Genomic DNA, 24766 nt, shown 5'->3' on the forward strand with positions numbered 1-24766 from the left:
GAAGGATGTGGTGTAACCACAAGAACAAAAATGCTTTAAAAAGTGTATAAAAGACACAGATGTTGACTATAAAATTTAGATAAGCATGCCCTGGCTGGTGTAGCTCAGTGGATTGAGTGGGGACCTACAAACCAGAGGATTGCGGTTCGACTCCCAGTCAGGGCACATGCCTGGGTTGCAGGCCAGTTCCCAGCAGGGGATGCACAAGAGGCGACCATACATTGATATTTCTCTCCCTCTCGCCTTCCCTTCCCCCTAAAGATAAATAAATATAAAAAAATCTTAAAAAATATTTTTAAAAATTTAGATAAGCAGCCAGTTCCTAGAATTTTGCAAACCTAACATAGCTACTTTAACATAGCAGCGTGACTCTTTATGGATCTTTCTCTGTGCTTCTCTCCCTGTTCTTTAAACAGAAACGTGGTCTCACTGTGTACGTCGCTGTTTGGTAATCTACTCTTCTCCCCCTTGACAGCATATTTGAGTATGATCCTGTATCATTAAGCCGTCTTCTATAACATTATCTTTAAATTTCAGCGTGCTGTGCATTTACAAGGAGCTACCCTAGATTTAATTTAACCAATTCCCAGTCGCTATTCATTTAGACGGTTTCCAACTTTTTTTTGTATCGTAAACTTTATTGGAACGAATGTTTGAAAGATAATCCTAATTATACGTTGTAAATGACCTTTTCATTGTTATTTAAAATTGCACACATGTTTGCAATTTTAGTAAGAGCTCTTTTTAAAGTCCCATTTCCTGTAGGAAAAATGTCTCACCCACATGGTTACACAAACCAGAGCCGTGCTGGTAAGCTCGCCTGCTTGACTGGGCTTCCTCCCGGGGCAGGGCCGTTTGTGAGGCTCTGTCTTCTTGCCCTTTGTCTCCTCGGTACTCGCAACTCCTGGACCGTTAAACTTACAATGCATTATTACAGTTGCCTGCCTACTTTCCTTTTTCTCTGCTGGATTTTAAGTTTTTTGAGGGCAAGAACACGTGTTGTCTGTCACTTCCATTCTAAGCACCATAAGCATGTGGAAGATTTTTTGAAATTAATACACACAGGGATACATGGATGCCTTCGGAAAAGAGGAGGAAACAGAAGCTAAAAGCCAAAGTACCAGCCAGTAAATGACCTCCCAGGGTCTCCTTCCCTTTGCTCCCATAGGGAAGGGTGCGTCTCATCAAGGCGGGAAATGGATGCGAGTGAGTTTCAGGGTGTTAGAGGGATGTGTACGGCCGCTGGTCCCTGTGTGGTTCTGTCTTTCTGTGAAGATACACATGGGTGTCTAGAAAGACTGGCACACGAGTTAGTTTCTTTTCCAGGTCTCTCATTTCAAAGCCAAGGGAGCTAAGCCTTCCAAATGCCTTCCCACTCACTTGTGATAACGAGCATGAAAATAACAATTACACAACACAGCCCAGCAAAAAAGAACTCTTCAAGTTCAGCACCTTGGAAGTGGACTTTTGCTGTCAGTGCTGTTATTCAAAGAACAGTGGCCACACGGCCAAGGCCTGCGGCCAGAGAGTGCGTCCACCTTTCTAAGCACTGAGAGACTCACTCACGTGCTGTAGCCCAGACTAAGATGGAATAAGCTTGGGGAGAGCAAATGTGGAGTGGGAGAGGAGTGAGTGAGTTTCAGATGAATCCAATCAGCCTCAGGAATACTTTTTGGATGCCAAATAAATTTAATTGTTGGAGCGTTGTTTTTTTCTTCATACTTGTCGGCATTTAAGCGCTTTCTTTTGCCTAGAGGTGGGAGAAAGAAAAGTATAACAGTTTGCCCTTTTAAATGTAGTTCTCTGGCTATTAGTCAGTGAAGACGGGCCTGGGGAACTGACTGGTAGAACTTCCCCTCCCTTCGTTTTTCATTGGAGACTTGGTTTCTCATCAACAGGTGTTACAGAGAACTCTGTATGTTCCCACTTGCGTGTGAAAAGAACCCCTTCAGCAAAACATGTCTCCCTGAGACCTAACACAGTAGCTGGTGCATAGTAGCTGCTTAGTAAGGATTTCCTGAAAAAATATGACGAAGCTGGGACTCATTTCTATAGATTGCAAGAATGCAATATAAAAATAGAAGGTGTTTTTGTACCTATGCACTTATATGGTTATATTTACGTAAAAATACTAGCACACTTCCTCCTAAAGGGAGCGGGCACATTGTTGGTATACCTGTGTTCTCCAACAAAGCCCCTTCCGAGTCCCGGCAGTTTCTCTGTGGATGGCGGGGAGCTGGGGGCCTTCTGTAGTGTACTTACCAGTGTGAGGGGCTCCCCACACCAACAGGAACATCTGTGGCCTTTTGCTTATTTGTAAAAGTGAATTCCTCTGACGAATTTATGTAATTCCATTTCCTATGTATAGTTCTGAAGTGACACATCAAACCTTCTGTGCTCCGGCTGTATATTTTATAAGGAATGGTAGGTTCTACCTTTCACATTACTAACTTTATGAAGCCATTCATTTGAATGGGGGTATTTTTTTTTTTCATTAAAAAATACCTTGCAAAGTGTGCCCACTAGGAAAATTGAGGCAAAATGACGTTGAAGGAAATGCTCGGAGCTTTATATAACTTCTATTCCAGAATGAAAACGAGGACCTGAACCCCACTGTGTTTCTGCTGTGTGATCGTGCGAAAGCAATTCGTCATTTCTCTTGGGTGTAAACTGATTGAGTATTTAAGTTGCTGGACATACATATTCTTTTTTAAAATTTAAATTATATTTTATCCTTTATGCTATTACAGTGATCCCAATTTTCTCCCTTTGCCCCCTCCTCCCAGCCCTCCCTTCTCCCTCAGGCAGTCCCCACACCGTTGTGCATGGCCATGGGTCAGGCATATAAATTCTTTGTCTAACCCCTTCCCCTTCTTTCACCCATTTCCCTCCCCCTTTCTCTCTTACAGCTGTCAGTCTGTTTCATGTTTCTAAGTCTCTGATTCTAGTTTTCTTATCAATTTATTTTGTTCATTAGATTTCGCATATGAGTGAGAGATATGGCACCTGTCTTTCTCTCACTGGCTTATTTCTCTTGCATGACCGTACTAATAAACTGATTGAATGTTTAAGTTGCTGGACGTACATTTTCAGTAGTTCCTGCAAAACCCCCGAAAATATCACCACAAAATGAGTCTGAAAACGATGCTTTAATTTTCAGTGCTGTTTCTTGTTTACAGTTAATAGAGCTTTCGTTGCAAGATGTGTTCTGGGAACCACAGAACATTTCGTCAGGGTTTTTGCAGCGGCTCATACGCAGCAGTTGTGTGGAACCTCAGTCGATCTTGGGAGCAGCATCACGCTGAGATCCAAAGTAATATGTTCAAGGTTATATGAGCTGGTGTGGTGTCTAAGAGAACACACGGCCAGAGGCAAGTCTCAGGATAAAACTGTCAAGAAGGATTAGGTTCCCGTATTTAACAATTCTTTCCTAGCTACCCTCTCCTGTAACACTCCTTATTACCTGTGATTGCCAGACAGGGAAGGAAAACAGAGGCTATGAAATTTGAAATTCTGCTTGGGGGGAAAAAAGATTCTTATTTTTAGGACGTGCCTTTATAGATGTGGAATTTGCTCGTAGATGTCACCTTTATCCCGTATTGACCTAACCTTTGTTAGGCGGTTTTGTTTCATGAGCTGAAATCTTACTTTAATTATTCAAGGAATAGAAATGATTGTCTTCCCTGAAAACCATGCAGGGGCCGGAGGTTAGGCCTGTGTGCAGTGCTCACACACGTTTCCTGAGGTCCCGCGCTCTGGGGACCGTCACTGAGGGCCACGTTGAGGGACTGTGTCTGTAGTCAGAGGAGGGAGGACAGCCAGCCGGCACGGGGCCGGGGCAATTTCCGTGTAACTGGAACTCATGTTCGTCACCAGTTCGGTGCTTTCTCCTGCCATTCACTGCAGCTCAGTCAGCAGACGCAGACATCATCAGACGAAGATTTCAGCATCGTCAATGAAGTGCGGAGTAGCAACAGCACCATTTCTGTGCACACAAGTTGTGTTTGCTGATTCGCCTTCAGCGAGAATCCTGTGCCTTCTGTGTTTCTCATGGCATTCATGAGAAACACAGGATACACCTCTTTTTTAGGCCGTTTAAAACTCCTCAAAGCAGCATTTTCTTAGATAAAGAGGCTTCGAGTAAAATTAAAGAACCCACTTATGAAACTCGAGCCTCCGGGCCTCACCTGACATTGACCTTTGCACCTCTAGTGACCTCTGGCCCTGGCTTCATTTCAGCCGCACATCCCCACAGGGGCCTGGTCATCACCCGGAGTTGCTCCATTTCTACAGCATTACCTTTGCACATCTTACCCTCTCCCGCCGGTCTCAGAGACGCCCTGCTCCCTGACCTCTCTGCCCGTCGGCAGCGCCCTCCCGTGCTCACTGACTGGTCCAACCGGCCTGGTGTTACAGCCCAGTGTTTGAACCACTCCATTGCCGGTGTCCGAGTCAACCTGTCTTGACCCACCTGGCAGAGTCCTGCCGAAGGAGCTCATTTAAGCACAGAGGTTTGTGCCTCTTAGGGAGCTTGTATGCCCTCCCTGTGTCTGGCTGAAGCCCACCTCACTTTCGAGTCTACTTCCCTGGAAATCTCAGAGCTCCCCTGGTTAGGGGTTTCTGCTGAGCACTTTCACAGTGACACGTCTCTTCACTGTCACAGCGGTGTCACCCTGGGAAAGACTGTGTGTGTCCCTCTCTGGCCCTACTCGATGCTAAGCTCTTTAAGAGAAGGGACCTGATCTCTTACTCATGGTTGCCTCTCATATCTCAGGACTAAACGAACCACCGACGGGAAGTCCAGAAACCAGCCCAATCTGCCGACGAATATGTTTTCGAGTATCTGCAGACTCCAAAGCGTTCCATTCATGGGACAGTAACTCCAAAACATTTTCAAACGTATTTGCTCTGTTTTATGCAGAATCACTCTACTTGGTCTTAGTGAAATTTGACAAAAACAGAGATATACTCTGGAAAAATCCATCGAGTGGGGAGATAAAAAGAAAAAAGCAGTTTGGAATTCAGTGGAAAGCTTGGTATATACAGTTCACTGGAGAAGGAGCTTGAGAGTTTACTGGTTTGGGGAAAGAACCCCTGGAGGAACCAGAGTTGGGAAGTAAGTTGCCGCTTCAGTGTTTGGGTGGACACCCTGGGTTTTCTCGACTTTGTGGTCACCATGTCCTCTTGGGTGTTTGGATTAAACTTGATCACTAAAACACAGAAGTTACCACCACAACCTAGATTTCTTAGTGGTTACATCAAAGTGAATTTAACAACACATGCCATGAATTGCGAAACCGTTGAAGATAACAGGAAAAAGAAATATTAATTTGGTTTTCTCACATACTTGTGTCAAAATTAACTCTCAACTCTTATAGTAAAACTTTCTCTTGAAAATGAAATCACTTTTTTTTTTACCAAGTTTTTACCACATCTGAGCACTGTGCTTGGGGTTAATAAAACAAAGATGAATGATTTAGACAGTCTTTGCTGTAAAGAAAAATAAAAAAACATTGATTTTGGGGGGGGGTTGTAATCAATAAAAATATTTTTTCTATAGAGATGTAAAAAAAATTTACAGAAAAAGTAAAAAGAACTTTCCTGAATAGGATAGCTCCTTACTCTTTTTGGGACTTGCAAGAAAATTGTAACTAGGTTTTTCAGGAAAGTTATAGCTCCAGGGTGGATGGAAGCAAGGGCCTCAACCAATATTTATTGAATTTATTGAGCACAGAGACACTAATTAATGGTCTTCACACAGCCAGTGCGCCAATGTGGATTTACGTGAAATGTTCTTTTCTACAAGAATTATGCTTTTTGCCGCACGTGAACTTAACTAAACCTTCATGCTGTGGTCTCATTAAGAGCAGATATTGAACACATGCATATTGAAAGAGTTGTTTTGGCACACAATAGGTTATACCATAGGAAATTTTTCTGTACTTTAAAAACGGTCCACAGCAGCCGATTTCTCTGACCCAAGCCTGTACATACCCCAATGCCGTGATGGGGTGAACCTGAGCAAGGAAAGAGAAGTTTTGTTCATTGTCTTGGAGGATTTTTGTCTTAAGGAACAGGAAACCCATAAATGAAATGATCGGACTCTGTCCAAGAACCCAGGGGCAGGCCTTTTTTACGGTCAGCCATTTATTCTGGTGTATCTATTAAGTCAGTGAGAATCAGCACCAGGGTTTTAGAATCAAGTGCCGTGTTAGTAGTGACATATCACATGTCGTGTGCAGGTGCTTCTGTGAAGGAAAACGGCATGTGATGGTGAGTTCAGTGTCACTGGTATTTTGAGAGGTGAGGCCGAACAAAGTTCAAGTTTAATGTGTCTTTTCTATGCACAGTCCTGTTTTTACCAGCGTAACTGCCTTCCAAATGACTCATGACCTTTGGCACAATTCCTTACTATGTTAACATTTTCTGTTTTTCTTTGTAGTCAGCAGTTTACATTTCAATAATTATCACTTTTATATTTTTTATTATACACTTGGGATGTAGGTTCCATTTCATTTTTATGATTTTTCAGATAATTAGAAGCAACTGTATGTCTAAACATTTAAGTAGCTTCTTGTATTAAATTTGAGCACGTTGAAACTATAGCATAATTTTGGTATTTAAGGTTGATGAAAGCAGATCTTTATGTAGGAAAGACAGGAAGCTAAAAATTCGTGGAGAGAAGAAAGCTAACCTTAAGGAAATAAGAACAGAAAAAAGAAAAAGGCCAGGAAGAGTGGTAGTAATTATTAAACTGATAGGAGATGGAGGAAACAAATCAAGATTTTTTTTTGAAGGGCCAACAAAACATTACTATTTCTAAAGTTAATATTCTACATACCTTTCAAATATTTTAAATTCAGTAATTGTAGAGAACACAAGCTTTGTAGGCTAATACCTTAATGTTGTTAGTATTCCCAATTAATGTAGAGGAAGGAAGAAGAATATGTACTTCTAGTATGATAATCCCAGCCTTATAGAAAGACTTTGGAACAAAATCTCTGAACCTCCTTTAGTAATTGAAGGATCTGTTGTTATTTATAAAACTATCATTTCCCAGTGAAAAATTCTGCATCCAATTCTTTCCCAGCTCTCTTGGGAGAAGATGCAGATTTATTTATTAGGTGTTAAAATCAGCAGCAGTTATGCCTGGCCTTTCCATAATCTTCCCGTATTTTTCTTAGTCAATGAAGATTCCCTTCTCACTGGGTGACAGGTCAGAATTAGAAAGAACACTTTTTTTTTTCGCTTTTAGTTGGCTAGATGCAACTGGACTTTATTTTATATGGAAACAAAATGTTTGCCATAATTACCCAAAGAAGCTTCCTCGACAGAATCACTATTCCAGGCTAATGTGCAGTGGACAGTATTGTTTGAAAAGCGTGCACAGCTCAGAGCAGTTTCTCTCTCCTTGTTAGACTATTAACAAGGAACATTCTTGAGACTCAGGCTCTGTATATTCTTGTGTAGATATGTTGGTTGTTGACCTTGGCCCAAGGAAAGGGAGAAAAACAAACATTTTACCTGCCTTAATGACAGATACCGAGCCAGCCTCCTCCCAGGAAACATTGTTGGGTTTGAGCAATAATTATTTGCTCACTTAATTTCAGAGTTGTAAATTTATACACTCAGTCTGCTCACATCGAATCCATAACATTGTGTCTAAATGGTCTGATTTGAATTACTCTTTTATTCTGGAAAAAGGTCAAGGAGGAAACAGTAATCAAGGCAACTGACAGGGGAGAGACTGAACCTCAAACTTACCCGTGAGAGGCCCTGATGGCATGGGTCCTCAGAGTTTGAAAGCCAGCTCATTCAAGTTCATAAAGACAGCAGGTCGGGAATGCTTCCAGATCAATAATTTCAGCGTGGTGCCAGTTTTTAAGGAGGAGATCGCTCTTCTACTTCTCCTTTTTTCCTATTTCAGGAAGTTTCTTACAGAAGAATGCCCCTAAGAAAGGTAGAGAGCTCGTCCAATGTACATGCATTTTTTGCAGATGTGTGGATCCTTGGTCTCTGACCTCAGGGTCCCCTGGCCTCTCAAAAGCTCCGCACATCAGAATGACGGCCCGAGTCGTCTGTGTCCTCTACGCCTTTGCCGTCAGGAATACCAATAGCAGAGCTCTTCCTTTTGCGTGCAGATCAATGGACCAGGCCTGCACACAGCGGAGTCTTTGAGGGACGTGAGGCAGGAGGCCTTCAGCTGTCAAGCGAGTGTGTCGCAGGATGGAGACAGCTCAAGAGAAAAGGGGGGCAAAGGGTGAGACCAGAGCAGACTTTTTTAGGAAGTTTAAGCGGCTTTCACTTAGAACTTGTATTTTTGTGCCGATTCAGCCACAGAGTGTATGGTATAAAAAAGTATTCTTTTTCTATCAATGATGCAAGGCACCTAATTTAAAGGATATTCAGAATGAATATACATTATTAAGAGCATCATTCTTAAGGACTTTTAGAAATATATTAGCAGTTTTTCACATTAAAAATAATTTTATTTCCTGTAAAATCTCAGTTGCATGGAGACTGTTCATAGATTTGTAGGTTAAAGCACAAATAGATACAAACTGTTAAAAAGCAAGTCAAAACTAATGATGAAGTGGCAGTTGTCCAGTAAAATCTGGATTTTGACTTCCATTTTTACTATTAGAAGCTAAATTTAATGGTGAAAATAATAAGTATTTAACATTCAAATTTAGGCAGTACAAACATATAGAAAAGGAGAGGCCAGGAGACAGATGACAAGTTAACAAATAATAGATGAACTATAAGTTAAGGCCCATAACATAGTTGGATCCACTTGCTTAGGGAGTTTGAGCAACTACAAAAGGGTCAGAATGACGAAAAGCAGTGAGCAAGTGTCAGACTGGAGAGTTCTGGGGGCCAGAAAGCGTATGGGTCTGTAGGCCGCGGCCAGGCGTCCGGATTTCATTCTAAGTGCAACGGGGAGGGTTAGAAATAGGAGAACACTATTATATGATTCATACATTCATTTTTTCAATATTTTATTTTTCAACTACAGTTGGCATACCGTATTCTATTCGTTTCAGGCCTGCGACAGAGTGATCAGGTGTTTATCGAATTTACACAGTGGTGGGATTTCACATTAAACAAACAATAGCAGCTTCATGGAAATGGAAAAGGCAGCGCCTTCTTTACCTGAGGCATTTATAGGATGTAGGTTGGATAAACACTCCACTGAGAAGGGCCATCGAGTGTTGTTTTGGGGGAAGACAACAAAGTCTGCTGTTTGTGTCAGGGCTCCACCTTAGCACAGCTGGTGGGGAAGCGCTCCAGGGACGGCGTGGGGTTGAAGCCAGCCCTCCCGAGCTCCTGGGGCACACACAAGGTCGGAGGCCGGGAGGAGGCGTGGTGGCTCCTACACGTCCCAGGAGTGGCAGCGGCCACACTGGGGTGAAGGGCGCCATGATTTTCTGCCCTGCTGCCTCCTGTTGATAAGATGGATAAGGATGTGTGGGTGGAGGGATTTTTGAAGACGTCGTTAAACTGTTTTGCATGGAACATCTCATGGAGATACTGGGTCTTTTCTAGGTAACTTGAACATTGAGAACTGGATGACTTTCATCCTATCTCTTCTGCTAGTTACTCCCTCGCCATGGTCCATTGTGAGGATGAAGAGTCTTACAGTGTCATTAGCATCACTTTGGTCCACACATGGGCCACAGACACCAACCATGCTTATGAGCGAGCTCTTGTAGGAGGGAGCAGTTTTACCTCTAAATGCAAAGGTGACTGTGAGGCTGTCCACTGGGGACATTATTAATGCAGTTAGGCCTGTGTGCAGTGGAAGCTGCTGCTCTCAGAAAGGAAATGTTGCCCCGAGGCCCTCATTGTACATTCAAAGAAATGCAAAGGCCGGGGTGCATCGGGATTTCAGGCCTTGTTGCTGCTATTGGCGCAGACGTGCTCCCTTTACTGGGTCTGCTCTGTGAGCCTGAATTGGAGCCTGAAGAATTTCTCCCTATAAATGTCTTAAGTATTACCCCGGCACATCCATCATGGTTTTGCTTTTGAATTACAAAGATAACCTTAAGATATGAGCCTTAGACTGGGCAACGCGATGCACGCACAGAAAGGGTGAGCCGCCTCCGTGATGAAATCAGGCAATGCCCAAGAGGAAAGCAATAGGCAGAAAGGATAGAGTTGATGAAAAAATTGATTCTTTTCCATTAAACCGTACGTGATGTGTTTTTTATGAAGCAGGCGTCAGCTGAAAGAGAAATATTTTCTCAACTAAGAATAGATGGATGGCGAGGGAGTGGGATCAAGGCATAAATATATGTCTTATTGCATTAGCACCTCCAATTATGAGAAAGTTGAAACACATTCCATTGTAGTTACTTCAAATGTTTACTTGGACTTGGGGCTATTAAAACTTTTTAATGTTACTAATGGTGCTGGGTTTTGTTTTTTTTTACAGCACATTTGGATTTCACACATCATTATCATGTCCATTCTAAACGTTGTTATTGCGTCTTTTCAGGCTTACCAAAGATGCAGGTCATTAGGAACTATGCTGGGACGCCACCCCCCGCGCTTCACGAAGGGCCTCCGCTGCACATCCAGGCCGGGGACACAGTTGAACTTCTGAGGGGAGACGCACACAGTCTCTTTTGGCAGGTATGACAGTCTTGTCGACTTAAAGACGAGGGCTTTGTTCTTTACAGCTACAAAGCGCAAAGCTCGAAGGACAAAGCTCTGGTCTTTAGAAACTGACTTCAAGCTTTCAACTTCAGAAATTTTACATGACGTGGGGAAAAAAGTATTTTCTATTAACCTTCCTTATATTTACCAATGTCGAAGTGGCAATGAGTGTTAGAACACTAAAAAAAAATAGTGTTAGTGTTGTGAATCGTAATTACCATTTTTAATTAAAAATTCATAGTTTGCAAGAGCACTTCTTCTCAGACCTAGGACCTGTGGGTGTGATCTAATTTGAGTGGCATTCATGTGTTATGGTTTACTTAAGGGGAACTACCTAATTAGCTTGCCAGTGGCCATTCGTGGCCATATGGGGTTTGTCCCCATCCACAGTATTACCTGAGGTTCTCATGTGCTCTGGACATCATTCATGAAATATATGGAATGGGAAAAGTAGGTAAGCATTTGATATTTGCTGGTGGGGGAAACTGTTTTTGTCCAATAAGCCTATGTTGGGTTCAAGGACTTTCTTAACTTAGGTAAATATGTTAAGATTTGATAAACCTTGGTGGTAGAACATCGCTACTCACTGAATGATTCTCTATATTCGTGTGTATTGTAGAACTATTTTCCAACAAAGTTAAAGAGTTTGTTAAAAATCTATAGCCCCCAAGTGAAATTTGGTTGGGGAGTGGGGAAAGAGATAGCAGAAGAGGACTGTTGGATGAAATCCACCGTGCGCATGTGCAAGTTTGCTTAAACTTCGGTTGTGTGCCATCTTGTACAGAAGAATACTCCTGGATTGAAAGTCTGTCTCTGATTACATTTCAATCGCTGTAGCCAGCGACTGTTCCAAAGCTCCACCTACATATCCTACTCTTCTCATACCTCATCCTTCCCCCAAAAGAAACAGAGAGAATGACCGGCTGAAATTCTACTAACCCTCCAGTCCATCCTTGCATCTTCCGATCCATCCACAAAACACACCTATATTTGTGCCCATAAAATTTCTCCTCTTCAAGACTTACCTTTCTTCTTGGATTTTCCATGCTGTATTCCATCAGCTGGCTCTCGATCCCTACATTTCAATTCATTCTAGCCATTGACTCCTCCCCTCCTAACACACATGTGACTCAACCCTTTGTCTCATTATTGTCTGCCTTCTGCTCCCACTTCGGAAGCATAGCTTCCTGGGAGTGTTCTCCACTCATTCGCCACTTCATTATGCTCTAATCACAATGCGGTCTTTTACAGGGACTGTTACAACTTAGGTCACCGTGCAATAACAGCTTTGAGATAGATACTACACCGTCTGTATTTAAAGTGTATATTTTGCTGTTTTGACAAGTGTATGTGTAAGTGAAATCATCACTACAACCAAGACAACAAAGTCAGCCCTGGCCAGGTGGCCCGGTTGGTTGGAGTGTTATCCTGTGCACCAGAGGTTGTGGGATCGATTCCCGCTTGGGGCACATGCCGAGGTTGCAGCGTCCATCCCACAAGAGTGTTTTACCCCCAACCGAGGTCTTGTGGGTGTGATCTAATTTGTGTGGCATTCCTGTATTAATGATTCACTTAAGGGAAACTACCTACTTAGCTGGTCAGTGGTGTATGGCAGGCAACCGATCCTTGTTTCTTTTTCTCTCTCTCCCCCCATCCTCTCTCTCTCCCTCCCTCTCTCTCTAAAATCAATAAAAAACATATCTTGTGGCGAGGAATTTTTTTTAAAAGATGACAAAGTCAGCCCCCTGAGTTTTTGTAGGCCTCTTCTGTGCCTCCTGTCCCTGCCAATTGTCCCTCCCCAACCTCAATGTCATGTGACATCTGAGATCACCTTCTGACTCATCTGACCTTCAGAATTTGTCATCCTTCATACCACTGCCAAATTCAGATGCCATTTCCCAACCCCTTGTTCAGGTCCAGGGTCTTCCCTCTGACCAGACAGAAGTCGCACTTCTCAGCCTGCGTGGCAGGAGCTCTCTGTGGCAGCGGGTCGAGCCGCAGCCCCTGCCGGTGTGTGTCTCTGGCTTCACCTCTCACCGTTCTCCGGCCTGCACGGCTCCGTACTCTCTGCTCTGTGCGCCGGACTCCTTGCTCTTGCCTGTCTGCCTCTCCAGTGTTGGGGACCCAGGTTTGCCCTGTGTCCTCCCCTCTTCTGGATCCGAGAACAGTTTCCTGTCCCTTCAGCTTTTCACTTGTTAGGGCGGAGCGATGACTTCAGCTTCTTACAAGCGGGACTGGAAGCACAGTCCTCTTTTACGAAATCATGCTGCCTTCTGTTCTTTGTAGGCAGCAAGAAAGACATTATTATCCGTCTTTTCCTCTCAGCAGACTTGGAAACACGAAGCTCCCCTAGTACGACGGCCCAGTAATGGCTCCGGAAGGTCCCAGGAGACAGGAGAACCATTCGATGACAGAGTGTGTGTGTGTGTGTGTGTCTGTTGAGGGGAGGATATGTGACAGGAACAAGGGAAGCTGATGTCTGGACAGAGAAAAACAATTAGCACGTTTATTGCAGATCGGCAGCGTGTATTGAGTGGCAGCCCTGCGCTCACTCCTCAGACACGGCTGGCACTTCAGTCTCCAACCCCGACTGGAGCTCTGACACCAGGTTTCCTGTCTTTGGAAGAACCGCTCATGCCGGTGGCAGGCAGCAATGTGTTTGAATTTTCAGTGATGTGTTAAAAGTCCAGCTAGCATTCCCGGCAATGAGGTAGCCTGAGTCAGAACTGTCTTACGGGCACCTCTGGGCCAGTCGGAGAAATTTTTGCCGACAGAGGTTGAGTTGGCCAAAAAGTCCATCAGGTTTTTTCTGTACGATGGCTCTCATGGCCCTTAGTTGTCTTTAATTTTGTTAGCGTGTATTGCGACAGCTGTCATATGAGTGTGCACTTAAAAACAAACATCAAAATTGGTGAGTTTTGGGGCAGCCATTCTAATATTGAAGATGGAAGAAAATACACAACATTTCAGTGTCTTATGCTTTATTATTTCAAGGAAGGTAAAAATGCAACGGAAACACAGGAAAAGATGTGCGCTGTGTATGGAGAAGGTGCTGTGACTGATCGAACGTGTCCAAAGTGGTTTGCCACTATTGACGTTTTGGCCAAATACCCCTTTGCTGTGGGGCTGCCTTAGGCATTGGAAGGTGTTCAGTAGCGCCCCTGGCCTCTGCCCACTGGAAGCCAATAGCAGGAGAGAGCCAACATACCCAAAATACCCAGATCAATAGTTATTGGTAAAAATGAGAATCTGTCTTTCATGTCATGGAAAACACCATACGGACATTTTGGCCCACCCCACGCTGCTTTAGCTCCTTATTGAAGGGAGCCATGGACAACGAGAAAACCTGGGTTCACAGTTCGCATCAGCAGCCACAGCGCTGTGTTGCCTGGGTCACCGGGTCACGGCATGGCTGGGTTTCTTCATGTGGCACGTGAGGTGGGCTGGCCCAAAGCAGTGCTCCCAACTCTGGCTGCATTTTCTCGGGGGGCACTGTAAACATGTCAACCCGTAACCCTACTTCTCCCGGTCAGGCTGCAGTCCATCTGGGGTGAACCCAGGCATGAATCCTGTGTATAGGACCCCAGAGAATTTAATGTGAGCCACTGACTAGATGGTCTAATCAATGAGACTCCACAGTAGATAAGGCTGTTATCCCCAGCCCACTAGTTAGTCATTTGATAATAAGCGGACTTACTAAGCATATCTGCACGATACAGTGTTACAACTAGTGTGATCTTCTGGTCCTGGTAATTACCAGTGGAATGCTCTAGAATGACAAGCACTTTCCTTCTTGCTGCTGGCTTGGTCCTTCTCACGTGAGTCTGTAGGGATGTTTACAGGGGACCCCTGTGCCTCAGTTTGCCAGTTTGCACGTCCACAGAAGACGCACGCTTTACGGTTTTCATACTGTCGGCAGTGACTCCCGCCCTGGCTGTGCTCAAGATTGTTATTTGTTTAATTTGCTTTTGAGAAGGCAGTTTGGAAGTGCCTCTCTCAGTTCCTTCCCATTCGGTTTGTTCTCCTCTGAGGCTGTACATAGTTAGCACCAGAGAGGAGGACGGCGTGCTTCTCTCTTCTGTGCTAGAACCCGGGAAATTGTAGCTCCTGTTGCTCCACGTTGGTTACCGACGCTACCACCAACTAGCAGAACATCCCTAAGGAGATCACACCCTCTGCGGGCTTCAGTTTTATCATCTGTAAAATGTAGTCAGAAGAAGATAAATCATCTATGATCATTACTGCACCTAGAGAAGAGAAGCTCAATGTATGAACTGCTCATTGAACAGAAGCTCCTACTTATTAATCCACCTATCAGTCCATCCAAATACTAATAAGTGCCTACTATGGGGTCCAACTCTGTGTTTCGTACTGGGAGGACCACCAGCAAGACAACTGGTGTCTAACCTGGTGGTCCTTAATGATCAGAGCTCGGAGGCGACGAGACTGGCTTCCGTCCTCAGTTTTTTTTAGTTAGGGTTTTTTGTAAATCACACCGTCACCAATATACCTAGAGTGAAACCCGTGGAGAAAAAATCTGCATTAGTTATTGGGATTGTACAGTGGTTTTGTATTTGCATTTCAAAAATGCCTTTTGTGCTCACTAACCACTTTGACATATTTGGAAATGTTCAAAAAAAGATGCTTTCAAAATTAAACTGTTTTCTCCTGTTTTTTCCTCCCCCAGGGAGTCACTTCACGCATTAGTGTAGAAAGTCGAGTTTTGTTGTCGACTGTCCGGTGTTCTGCACACTCTGTCCAAAGAATACTAATTATCCTCTGCTCTCTATCAGGAACTTTCGATGAATAGCTATTAGTCTAGTCTGTATTATTATTACAACAGCAGTAATTTCTAATGCTATTGAAGTGAGTGAGCTATCTGCATTTTTATTATAACTTCTTTCAAACAATGAGTCGCCAATTGAGCTATAAACATGTCCTCTGTTAAATCTTTGCATCGAAGAGATTTATTTGGCAGCTTTCTCTTTTCATCTTTGTTCTCTTTTTTTCTTTCCCTTTCTCTTTCCTTGAAAGTTCTGAACAATTGTCTTCAAGTGGAGTGAATACAGAATAGGAAATTGGCCACTTAGGCTAGTTTTCCAGTGCAGGTGTGAGGCGGGGTTTTGACGGAGTGGGACAGCTTACAGAACAATTCTGCTCGTGTCCTTCGTGGGTGATACACCTGTTGCTTTGAAGTCGTCCGCAAGGGCTTAGTGACTAAGGAGAACATACTTCATGCTGAAAGAGACGGTTCATATTAGAAACTTTATTTTCCCAGAAAAGATACGGATTATACTTATAAGAGAGAGAGGCAGACAGACAGACAGGGGGAGAGAATAGGCAGATGTGAANCAATTCTGCTCGTGTCCTTCGTGGGTGATACACCTGTTGCTTTGAAGTCGTCCGCAAGGGCTTAGTGACTAAGGAGAACATACTTCATGCTGAAAGAGACGGTTCATATTAGAAACTTTATTTTCCCAGAAAAGATACGGATTATACTTATAAGAGAGAGAGGGGGTGAGGAGAGAAAGAGAGAGAGGCAGACAGACAGACAGGGGGAGAGAATAGGCAGATGTGAAGTCACCCCATGTCCTGTATGATTTCTATACAGTAACGTGCTTTCTAGGTGTTTTCTTCTTAGGATTCAGCTTGTGAAACAGCGAGGACTCTGGATCTTATATCCTGGGCTGTTATTTGCTGCATTGTCATTTGTGAATACCTGGATGTCCCACAGGGAGAATTTTGTAGGCTAATTGGAGCCAAACAGCAATTACAAGCAGAACTGTAATCAGTGTGCCAGAAATACACGTTTTTACCCACAATGCAAGTTAGATAACCCAGAAAATAGTTGTGGTAATTCACGCCTAGAGATCAGGCATCTCCATGATCTTCATCCTAAGAAGTGAAAATGACGTTACAGACATTCTGATTCATTCACAGACGTCTCTGCAAAGAGAGTAAAGCAGGACTGTGGCGTGAAAGGGCCGAAGGTATCATCCACCTGCAGGGTGGTCGTTGCAGACTTAACTCAGGGTCTCTTCCAGACCCCGGGCTCCTGCTTTAATCCTATACATCAGACCATCCTACCCTTGTTTCAGGAGAGTTGTTTAAAACCGCTAGTACCTCTAAGGAAAAGCACACCTTTCAAACAGTTCAGTTCTATTTTGGTGGGATGATCAGGAGATAAAACATTGCTCTGTGTAAAAGTTTTTTGCTTTAAAGTTTTTTTTTAAAGTCTTTGCCTCAAAGGAAAGAGTCAACAGTCAGGAATTAAGTCGAGCTTTTGGAGATTCTCAGGAAGAAGGAAGTGTCCTTGTCACACTGAGTCCAGTGGCAAGGGGCCCAGACTTGGCCGTGGGCAGCAAGGTGACGGTTCGGTGTTCCCACCATCTCTACCTGCAAGACACAGTGTCCTGAGTACAGCCAGTTGACCCTGCAAGACACAGTGTCCCGAGTGCAGCCGGTTGACCCTCATCATAGTTCACCTTGTCAGGAATTTTGCCTCCCACGTGACTGCTATGTCTCGTGTTCGGACAGACAACAGTCCAGGTGATTTTGTTTTCAGATAGGCTTTTCTCACTGTAACCTGGGGAAAAACGAAGGGTTCAGTGGGAGGAATCTTTTTCATAAGAGCTGTGTTTTCTCAATCCTTCAGTCACTGACGTGTCTTTTACCTTTTGTGTGAAATTTCCTTTCCACCCACATTCTCTTAGCTAAACCCCTCTTTACCCACAGCTCCATTGTGGGGCCCCCTTCTCTGAATCATAAGGGCTTCGGTCATGACTCTCATCCCGCTGCATCCTGAGGGTCTCTTCCCCCTTCTCCCTGCCTGGTGAGAGCACTCCACAGAGATAAGACCTGTGACCTCCATCTCTCTATCTCGGGTGCCTAGGTTGAAATAGGATCCAGTCCACGGGCTGACAATAAACAACTGTTCAGAGCTGCCATTTCCATAATATGTTATTCACACGTTTCCAAATTCACTGCTTATTAACTCAAAGTTACTAAGATACTTTATGACGCTATTTGAAAGACCATGAAAATATTCATTCATCACATTAGACTTAAATTCATTTTTGTTCTCATGAAACAGTCTGAAAGCTATTTAACCTTGCATCCTCAAATTCCTCATCAGTGACGTGGGGAATGTAATGTGTGAATAACTCAGAGTGCGTCGTGCAAATCATAGGAAGGAAACTTGAAAGAAAATTGAAAAGGAGAAAAGGTACTACATGTCTCTGTGAGAGCCGATGATTTTGAAAGCGCTGGTTCATTTTTCCAGACTTGGGGAGATGATTATCAATTTGCATTAAACACTTTTTAAAATTTCATTTCCCCACATATAACGGGCTCCTAGAAGACCATTCTGCCCTCCCAATTTCTGTGCCCAATTCTTGAAAAATTTTAATCAAGTATTAGAGTTTTTATTTTATAATCAGACAGAAAAGCACAAGTGAAAAAATGCTGAAGGAAATGGTTGAGTGGGGAGGCAGGGTGAAACCAGGAGCAGACTTGCGTGAGAAGGCCTGAGATGCCGCCGAGGTTGTGAAGGAGGATGGGAGAAAACAGAGACAGAGAAAGGATGTGGTTTGCTCACTTGTGGATTCTCCTGGGGCAACTGTTGACGTTTTATGGGAGAGCCTTAGGTGGTCCGTCCTCTCCCCTGAGACCATGTCCACAGACCCTCCGACGGCTGGGAGGCAGGTATACTGGGTGGGGTTAGCAGGTCGTCCCTCCCAGAACCCTCTCTGCAACCTGAGGAGTCAGATCTCTTCAGAGGATTCTTTTGTTTTCCCTTAGGTCTGCAGGGGACTTTTCTAGTCCCTTTTGGACCCCACGAGAATATTAGTGACAATAACGTTTTCTAAAACTATGCATTTTTTCCCCTCCTGATCTAAAATTCAAGTGTCTGGCTGTTCCACAGTCAGAGGCAAATAAAGAACTACCTTTCCAAAGAATTGGATCTCCTTTGTGAAGAAAACCGATGCCCAGTCCGGCAGATGCCTGGCTTTGGCATTGCAAACTGGAGAGGAAACATCTCTGGGAGTGGAGATTTTCCCGCCTGACATTCCTTCCCACCCCAGGGCATTTCTCTGTGAAGTCCCGGACTTTGTTTTTGCTGGAGCAGAGTTTGAAGGTGTTGCTCTGTTGACCTTGGCTTCGCTTCCAAGCTGCCTCTCAGCACTTGCCCGCCCCTGGCATGAAATCTGGAGAAGCCAAGGCAGCTTGGAAAATGTGGATGTGAGGATCAAAGGTGAGGTGAGCGATGGAGGCTGCTCGGGTGTTTTAGGCGCTGCAATCATGAGACCCTTATCTTAACAGGTGTTTACCTGACAACACTGAGTTTAGTCAGGGTCCCTAATTACAGGAAAGGAGGAAAAGGCAGAGAGTGCCTGTACTAGAGCAAGGGAGGCCTGGGAGAGATGATTATAGAAGATAATAGGAGTCTTGGGAGAAACGTTGTCCCCAGGTGATTGCCAGCTGGCTTTGGTTGAATTGCTCATAAACTGAGTTTGCAGGGAAGTTTCCAGGGGACAGACTGGATTATGGGACCTGGCAGGGCTCCTGACCAAGTGGGCAAGGTCCTCATCATTTATGTTCAAGATGGACGTTTTTGGTTAACAGTTCTTACTGGTACTTTTCCTATGTTTGGTACAGGGCACAATGTAGATGGCAACGTACCTCAGTGAGGACACTGTCATCGGAGTCCAAGTTCAGGCAGTGAGGTGTTACCTCTTCTTTTCCCAACAGGGAGTAGCATTATTCAGGGGAAAGCTCTGAGGAATTCTGCCGTGGGCCCTTCCCTTTCGTTATTCTATCGCTGTGTCAGCCAGGGTCAGCCCTAATTGTTAAAGGTGTGTGTCAGTCACCGAATCCCTTCGGCGGGCCCTCAGCCTGCAGTTGCACCTGACCTGACTATTGATTTGATGTCAAAGTGTTTTCCATAGTGCGTGCACATGCCCGTAAGGCTTTGGGCAAAATGACTTATCAAATCATAGTGTATATTGAATTTTAATGATTCATAGTCATTTGAATCCCTGAAGAATGAATGAATGAATGTAATTCCTGACAAGTCGAATCCTATGCATCCTGCAAACCAGAGGATTTCACAGAGAGTTCAAAGGAATGTCATGAAGACCTTGAAACGTCCTTCTATAAATAAGTGCAACCAGATTACATTGCCGACACATTAACACCCCTCATTAAGAACCTGTGTATCCAAGACTTCTCGGTAACAGGAAGTGGGCTGGAGAACTGCAGGGACTTGGGAAAAGCACTCATACAAGCAAAGAACTTTGGTGGTGAGACCTCAGAAATCTTTGGGTCAAACTTTGTCGTTTCACGGATGAGACTATTGGAGCCAAGAGAGGTTCAAGGACTTAAGATTCGAAGGCCAGGGGTAGAACCTCGGCCCCTTCTCCAGGTTTATCATTCGATAAACCTTACTGGATTTCTTTTCTGACCAAGACTTTTGTAAAAAAATCTATGAAAATAACCAAAGCAACAGCCAGTCAAGGAAAGGACATGATCTGAATGAGATCCGGGAAGACAGTAGCCACGTTCATTCATTCTCCATCCCCTAGTACCTAGCACAGTGCCTCGTTCATACTAGAGACTCAGTACACCTGCCTTGAGGCACTCATTCTGTTCTTGGTAGAAGAGTCAATTCTTTAACAATGTCTCATTCTGCGTGCGCATGATGTTATATAGTGCTATTCCTCTGAGCATTTCATCGAAGATTAGAAAGACATTCCTTAGTTGTTTGCCAGGGTTAGAAAAATTTCTGTATTTCGGACTTTGGTTAAGCCTAGCTTATTTGGGGGTTCCATGGCCTCCACCCAGGTAGGAGTTCTCCCAACATGTGGTGGAACTTATTTTTCTTCCAGGATTTCGTATTGAGTAACCCACCTGAGGTTTGGCTTAGCTACGTGCAGATTGACTTTTGCTTGCTGAGTTGTTTTTCTTTTTTCTTTCATCAAAGGTATTCTCTCGTTTGCTTCACTGGAAAAACAGGTGTGAACTTGTGATTTAGGATTGCATCATGTGCAATCTCTTACCCTGTGAGAATTTGGAGAAAAAGCCACAAGACATACNATTCTCCATCCCCTAGTACCTAGCATAGTGCCTCGTTCATACTAGAGACTCAGTACACCTGCCTTGAGGCACTCATTCTGTTCTTGGTAGAAGAGTCAATTCTTTAACAATGTCTCATTCTGCGTGCGCATGATGTTATATAGTGCTATTCCTCTGAGCATTTCATCGAAGATTAGAAAGACATTCCTTAGTTGTTTGCCAGGGTTAGAAAAACAAATTTCTGTATTTCGGACTTTGGTTAAGCCTAGCTTATTTGGGGGTTCCATGGCGTCTACCCAGGTAGGAGTTCTCCCAACATGTGGTGGAACTTATTTTTCTTCCAGGATTTCGTATTGAGTAACCCACCTGAGGTTTGGCTTAGCTACGTGCAGATTGGCTTTTGCTTGCTGAGTTGTTTTTCTTTTTTCTTTCATCAAAGGTATTCTCTCGTTTGCCTCACTGGAAAAACAGGTGTGAACTTGTGATTTAGGATTGCATCATGTGCAATCTCTTACCCTGTGAGAATTTGGAGAAAAAGCCTCAAGACACATCTCCTTGGAGGGTCCCCTTCCCTGCTGGGGAAATCCAGGCACCTCCCAGAATCCACTTTTGGATACTAAGAAACATGTTTTATAAAGTTGCATTCTGCTGTTATATTCATTGCATAACTAGTCAGTGGAGAAATACAACTTAGGGCTTTTGGTAGGTTTTTGCTTAGTGTGTGCTTCACAACTTCTAATTTTTTTAGAGTTTTTCACACTTGCATCTGCCAAAACTTCAGAGATGTAGTCAACACAAACAATTTTATGTTCGTTGGAAAAATCTTCCAGTATCATTAAGGGATTTGTCCTGTATTTTGATGACTTGATACAATTATAAATCCTTACAAACTGATGATAAATTTTATTCCAAAGATCCTAGACTGAGATGCAAGTGGGTATTTTTGTTGTTTTTTGTTTGTTTCTTTTTTTTTTAAGTTATCCAGAATTCTAAGTCCATAACAGCCACTTACCTACAAACGAGCTACACCAGGGCTAGGAATGTCGTACGGTGGTCTGAGAAACCTCGAAAGTATTTATTGTTTTATACACTGGATGAAAGTTTAAGATCCTACTGTCCTCTGACTGAGAAACGATCAAGGCTCATGGCTCAGGGTTCTATTCTTCCGTGTGTACTTGAGTGCTGTGGAGGCCGTTGTGATGAGCAGTCAGTGTGACCACGTGCAGTTGTGCTCGGCCGGTTTCCCGGTGACCGCTGGTGGGACGGTGCAGAACTCACCACTGAAGAAGCAGCTGTGCTGAAGGAAGGAGCCTCCGTACAGGAAGGCACCTGGGCATTGGAGGGAAAGAAGCGGACTGTCTGGAATGCAGTGTTTCCCGTTCGGGCGGAAGTTCTAGGAGAGCGTCTGTTAAAACTGGTGGCTCAGCAAACTCGCCTACATGTAAAGACGGTGGTGGGATTATGCACAGGGTTGGGCGTTTCTATTTTCATCAGTATAGTGGTAGGCCTGCTAAACAATGAGAATCCAGAGGGGAGAAAAGAGCAGTTGAGAACAATGAAAAAGTGCTATTGCGGGAGGAAAATGGAGAAGAGGCATTTTCAGTGTTTACCCAGATGTTAATTCTTGGGTCCTGGTTGCCCTGGGGAGGCACGTGTGGCGGATCTTGTCATTCTTGTTTGCTGTTGAGACTTGTCTGAGGCTGCACCGTTTTCCACAGCAGAGCTGGGAGTAGAAGGAGCGGCGCTGGTGCCATGTCCCTGCTCTGTGACAATGACTTTCCGTGCCTCCCACGGGCTAGTGCTGGCACGTCTAACTGGTGGCGACGGGTGGGTGCAGTGTGGCTGCCGCTATGGTCACTGGTCGCTCTTTGCCAGAGGCCAGGACCAGACAGGGTCTTTGTCCTGGTCTTCTGCCCTTTTCTGGCCTTTTGGTTCTATTGCATGTACGCACACAACCTGGCAGGGTCATTTCAAAAACAGTGCTTTCCACATGCTGCCTACTTCTCCATCCATCCCTCCAGTCAGTAAACTAATTTGTATATTTGTCTGCATCCCCGAAATTCACACCACCCTGCACGAAGAGACAGTGTGTTCTTACACCAGTTCTGTGTCCCTTTTCGCAAAGTTAGGAGCCAGACAAGTTCATGGTTAAGATTTTTGCGGGATGTTCTCTATCATTTTAAGCCATCCTTGTCTATGGGTTTAAAAAATGCATTTTTTTTTGTTCTGCCATCCTAACCTATATTAATATTTTTCCTTGTACAGGTAGATTATAAATATCATTTCCACTAGCATATTTAAAATAGTTTTAATACATTATGATTCACTGTGAATTCTTAGGGAAGAAAGATGAAAAATAGTTATAACCTAAGGTCAGTTAGAAATAATTAAGTGTCTGAGTATGCATTTATATTGATGATGTTCAGGGATTTCAGGGAAAGTTGTCAATAATTGTCGTTTGATGCATTTCTCTGCAGGAATCAATTTTCTTTTTTAAAAATGACACCATTATTTTATGAATTAAAATTTAATACTATTTTGCTTCATGTATATTCCAGTGTCCTTAATGGAAATTATAAAGGTGCGTCTTTTCTTACCATATACGGCCCATAACCCAGTTTCTCAGGTTCTTTCCAAAGAAAATAATCTCAGGAATAATCCCAACCTGCGCTGTTAGATTTGACAAAAGTCCCATCACGTACTATAGGGAATGTCCTGTAGAATAAATGCATGGAAAGATAGCACCAGAGTGTACAGCAGATAACACGCCCCTGTGGAAGAGGACTGTTTCCAAGTTGACCTTGACGTGGCTAAGGGGCTCACGAGGACACATACCAGACAGGAGAGCTGAAAGCAGGCCCCTATACCTGGCACTTGGAACAGGCATAAAAGGAATGCCACGCTGAGTATCTGACCCAGAATAAACTGGCCATACAGGCATGCGAAGGAGAAGGAAATTTAGCTGCGTGCCTCTCATCAAGGTCAGTAAAAATGTCACAGAGAGATCAAGACATCAAGTGCACAAAGTTGTTGGCTTTGAACATGGTGTATTTGCAGCTACAGTCTGCCGTGCTGGCCGGGCAAAGGGGGTTGACCGCTACACCCCGCACTGGTATTAATGAACGATCAGTGTGCATCCTCCCGCCCCTTCCCACCACACCCTCTGCTTCCCAGGGCGCTGGGATGGCTGGTCCCTGAGCAAGGAGACAGTCACCGAATGCAGCGCATCATCTCTCAGAGCCACTATGGACATCTCTCAGGAAGGCGGGAGGAAATGTAACTTGGTTCACCTGTTAAGCTACGTTAAATGATCTCTCACCTCTTGGTCTTCTAACGGGAGGTCTACGACCATTAAGGAAACGTAACCTGCACTGCCAGGGTATGTCGTGAAGGAAAAAACAAGTTGACCTTGGGCATTGGCTGGCTTAGTGAAGGGTTCCCCCTCCTGAGAGCCCTCCGATAGTGTTCTGAAAATGCAGTGATGAAGCACAAAATGGTGTTTGATACAGTGGCTGGGTGTCCTGGTTTACTCCCGAGAGACCCCATTTACCCCTTGCATCCTGGCGTAGTTATTAATCGTGGCCTCCATGCTCTCAAAAGCTCTGGCTTGGATAGGAAATTATATGGTCCTCCTAGTTTTAGGACATTTATTATGGCAACCTCAAGCCTTAGTTCTACAAAGGAAGGACAACAAAGATGGCTGGGTCTAGACACCTTCAGCAATTAAAAGGTTCATTAATGGCCATGGCTGGTGTGGTTCAGTTGGTTGGAGCATTGTCCTGTAAGCCAAAAGGCCGCTGGTTTGAGTCCCAGTCAGGGCACGTGCCTGGGTCTGGGGTCAGCCCCTGGTTGGGGTGTGGATGAGAGGCAGTCAGTTTCTCTCTCACATTGATGTTTCTCTCCCTCTCTCTCTCTCCCTCCCTTCCCTTTCTCTGAAGTCAGTAAGCATATCCTTGGGTGAGGATCAAAGACACATAAACGTAAATAAAGTCATTAAAAAATTTATTAACTTGTCTCTTACACTTCATTCTTT

General features: G+C 44.0%; 1 protein-coding gene across 1 annotated transcript in view; it reads left to right on the forward strand.

The window, feature by feature from the left end:
• Positions 1-24766, forward strand: part of VAV3 (vav guanine nucleotide exchange factor 3) — a 274456-nt gene that overhangs the window by 219256 nt on the left and 30434 nt on the right. The window contains exon 20 of the mRNA XM_037050442.1: positions 10499-10635. Coding sequence (XP_036906337.1) covers positions 10499-10635 — 137 coding nt within the window. The remainder of the gene's footprint in view (positions 1-10498; positions 10636-24766) is intronic.

The sequence above is a fragment of the Sturnira hondurensis genome, unplaced genomic scaffold, assembly GCF_014824575.4.
Source record: "Sturnira hondurensis isolate 20B ecotype Veracruz unplaced genomic scaffold, ASM1482457v3 Scaffold0006799, whole genome shotgun sequence".
In the NCBI taxonomy this organism is placed as follows: domain Eukaryota; kingdom Metazoa; phylum Chordata; class Mammalia; order Chiroptera; family Phyllostomidae; genus Sturnira; species Sturnira hondurensis.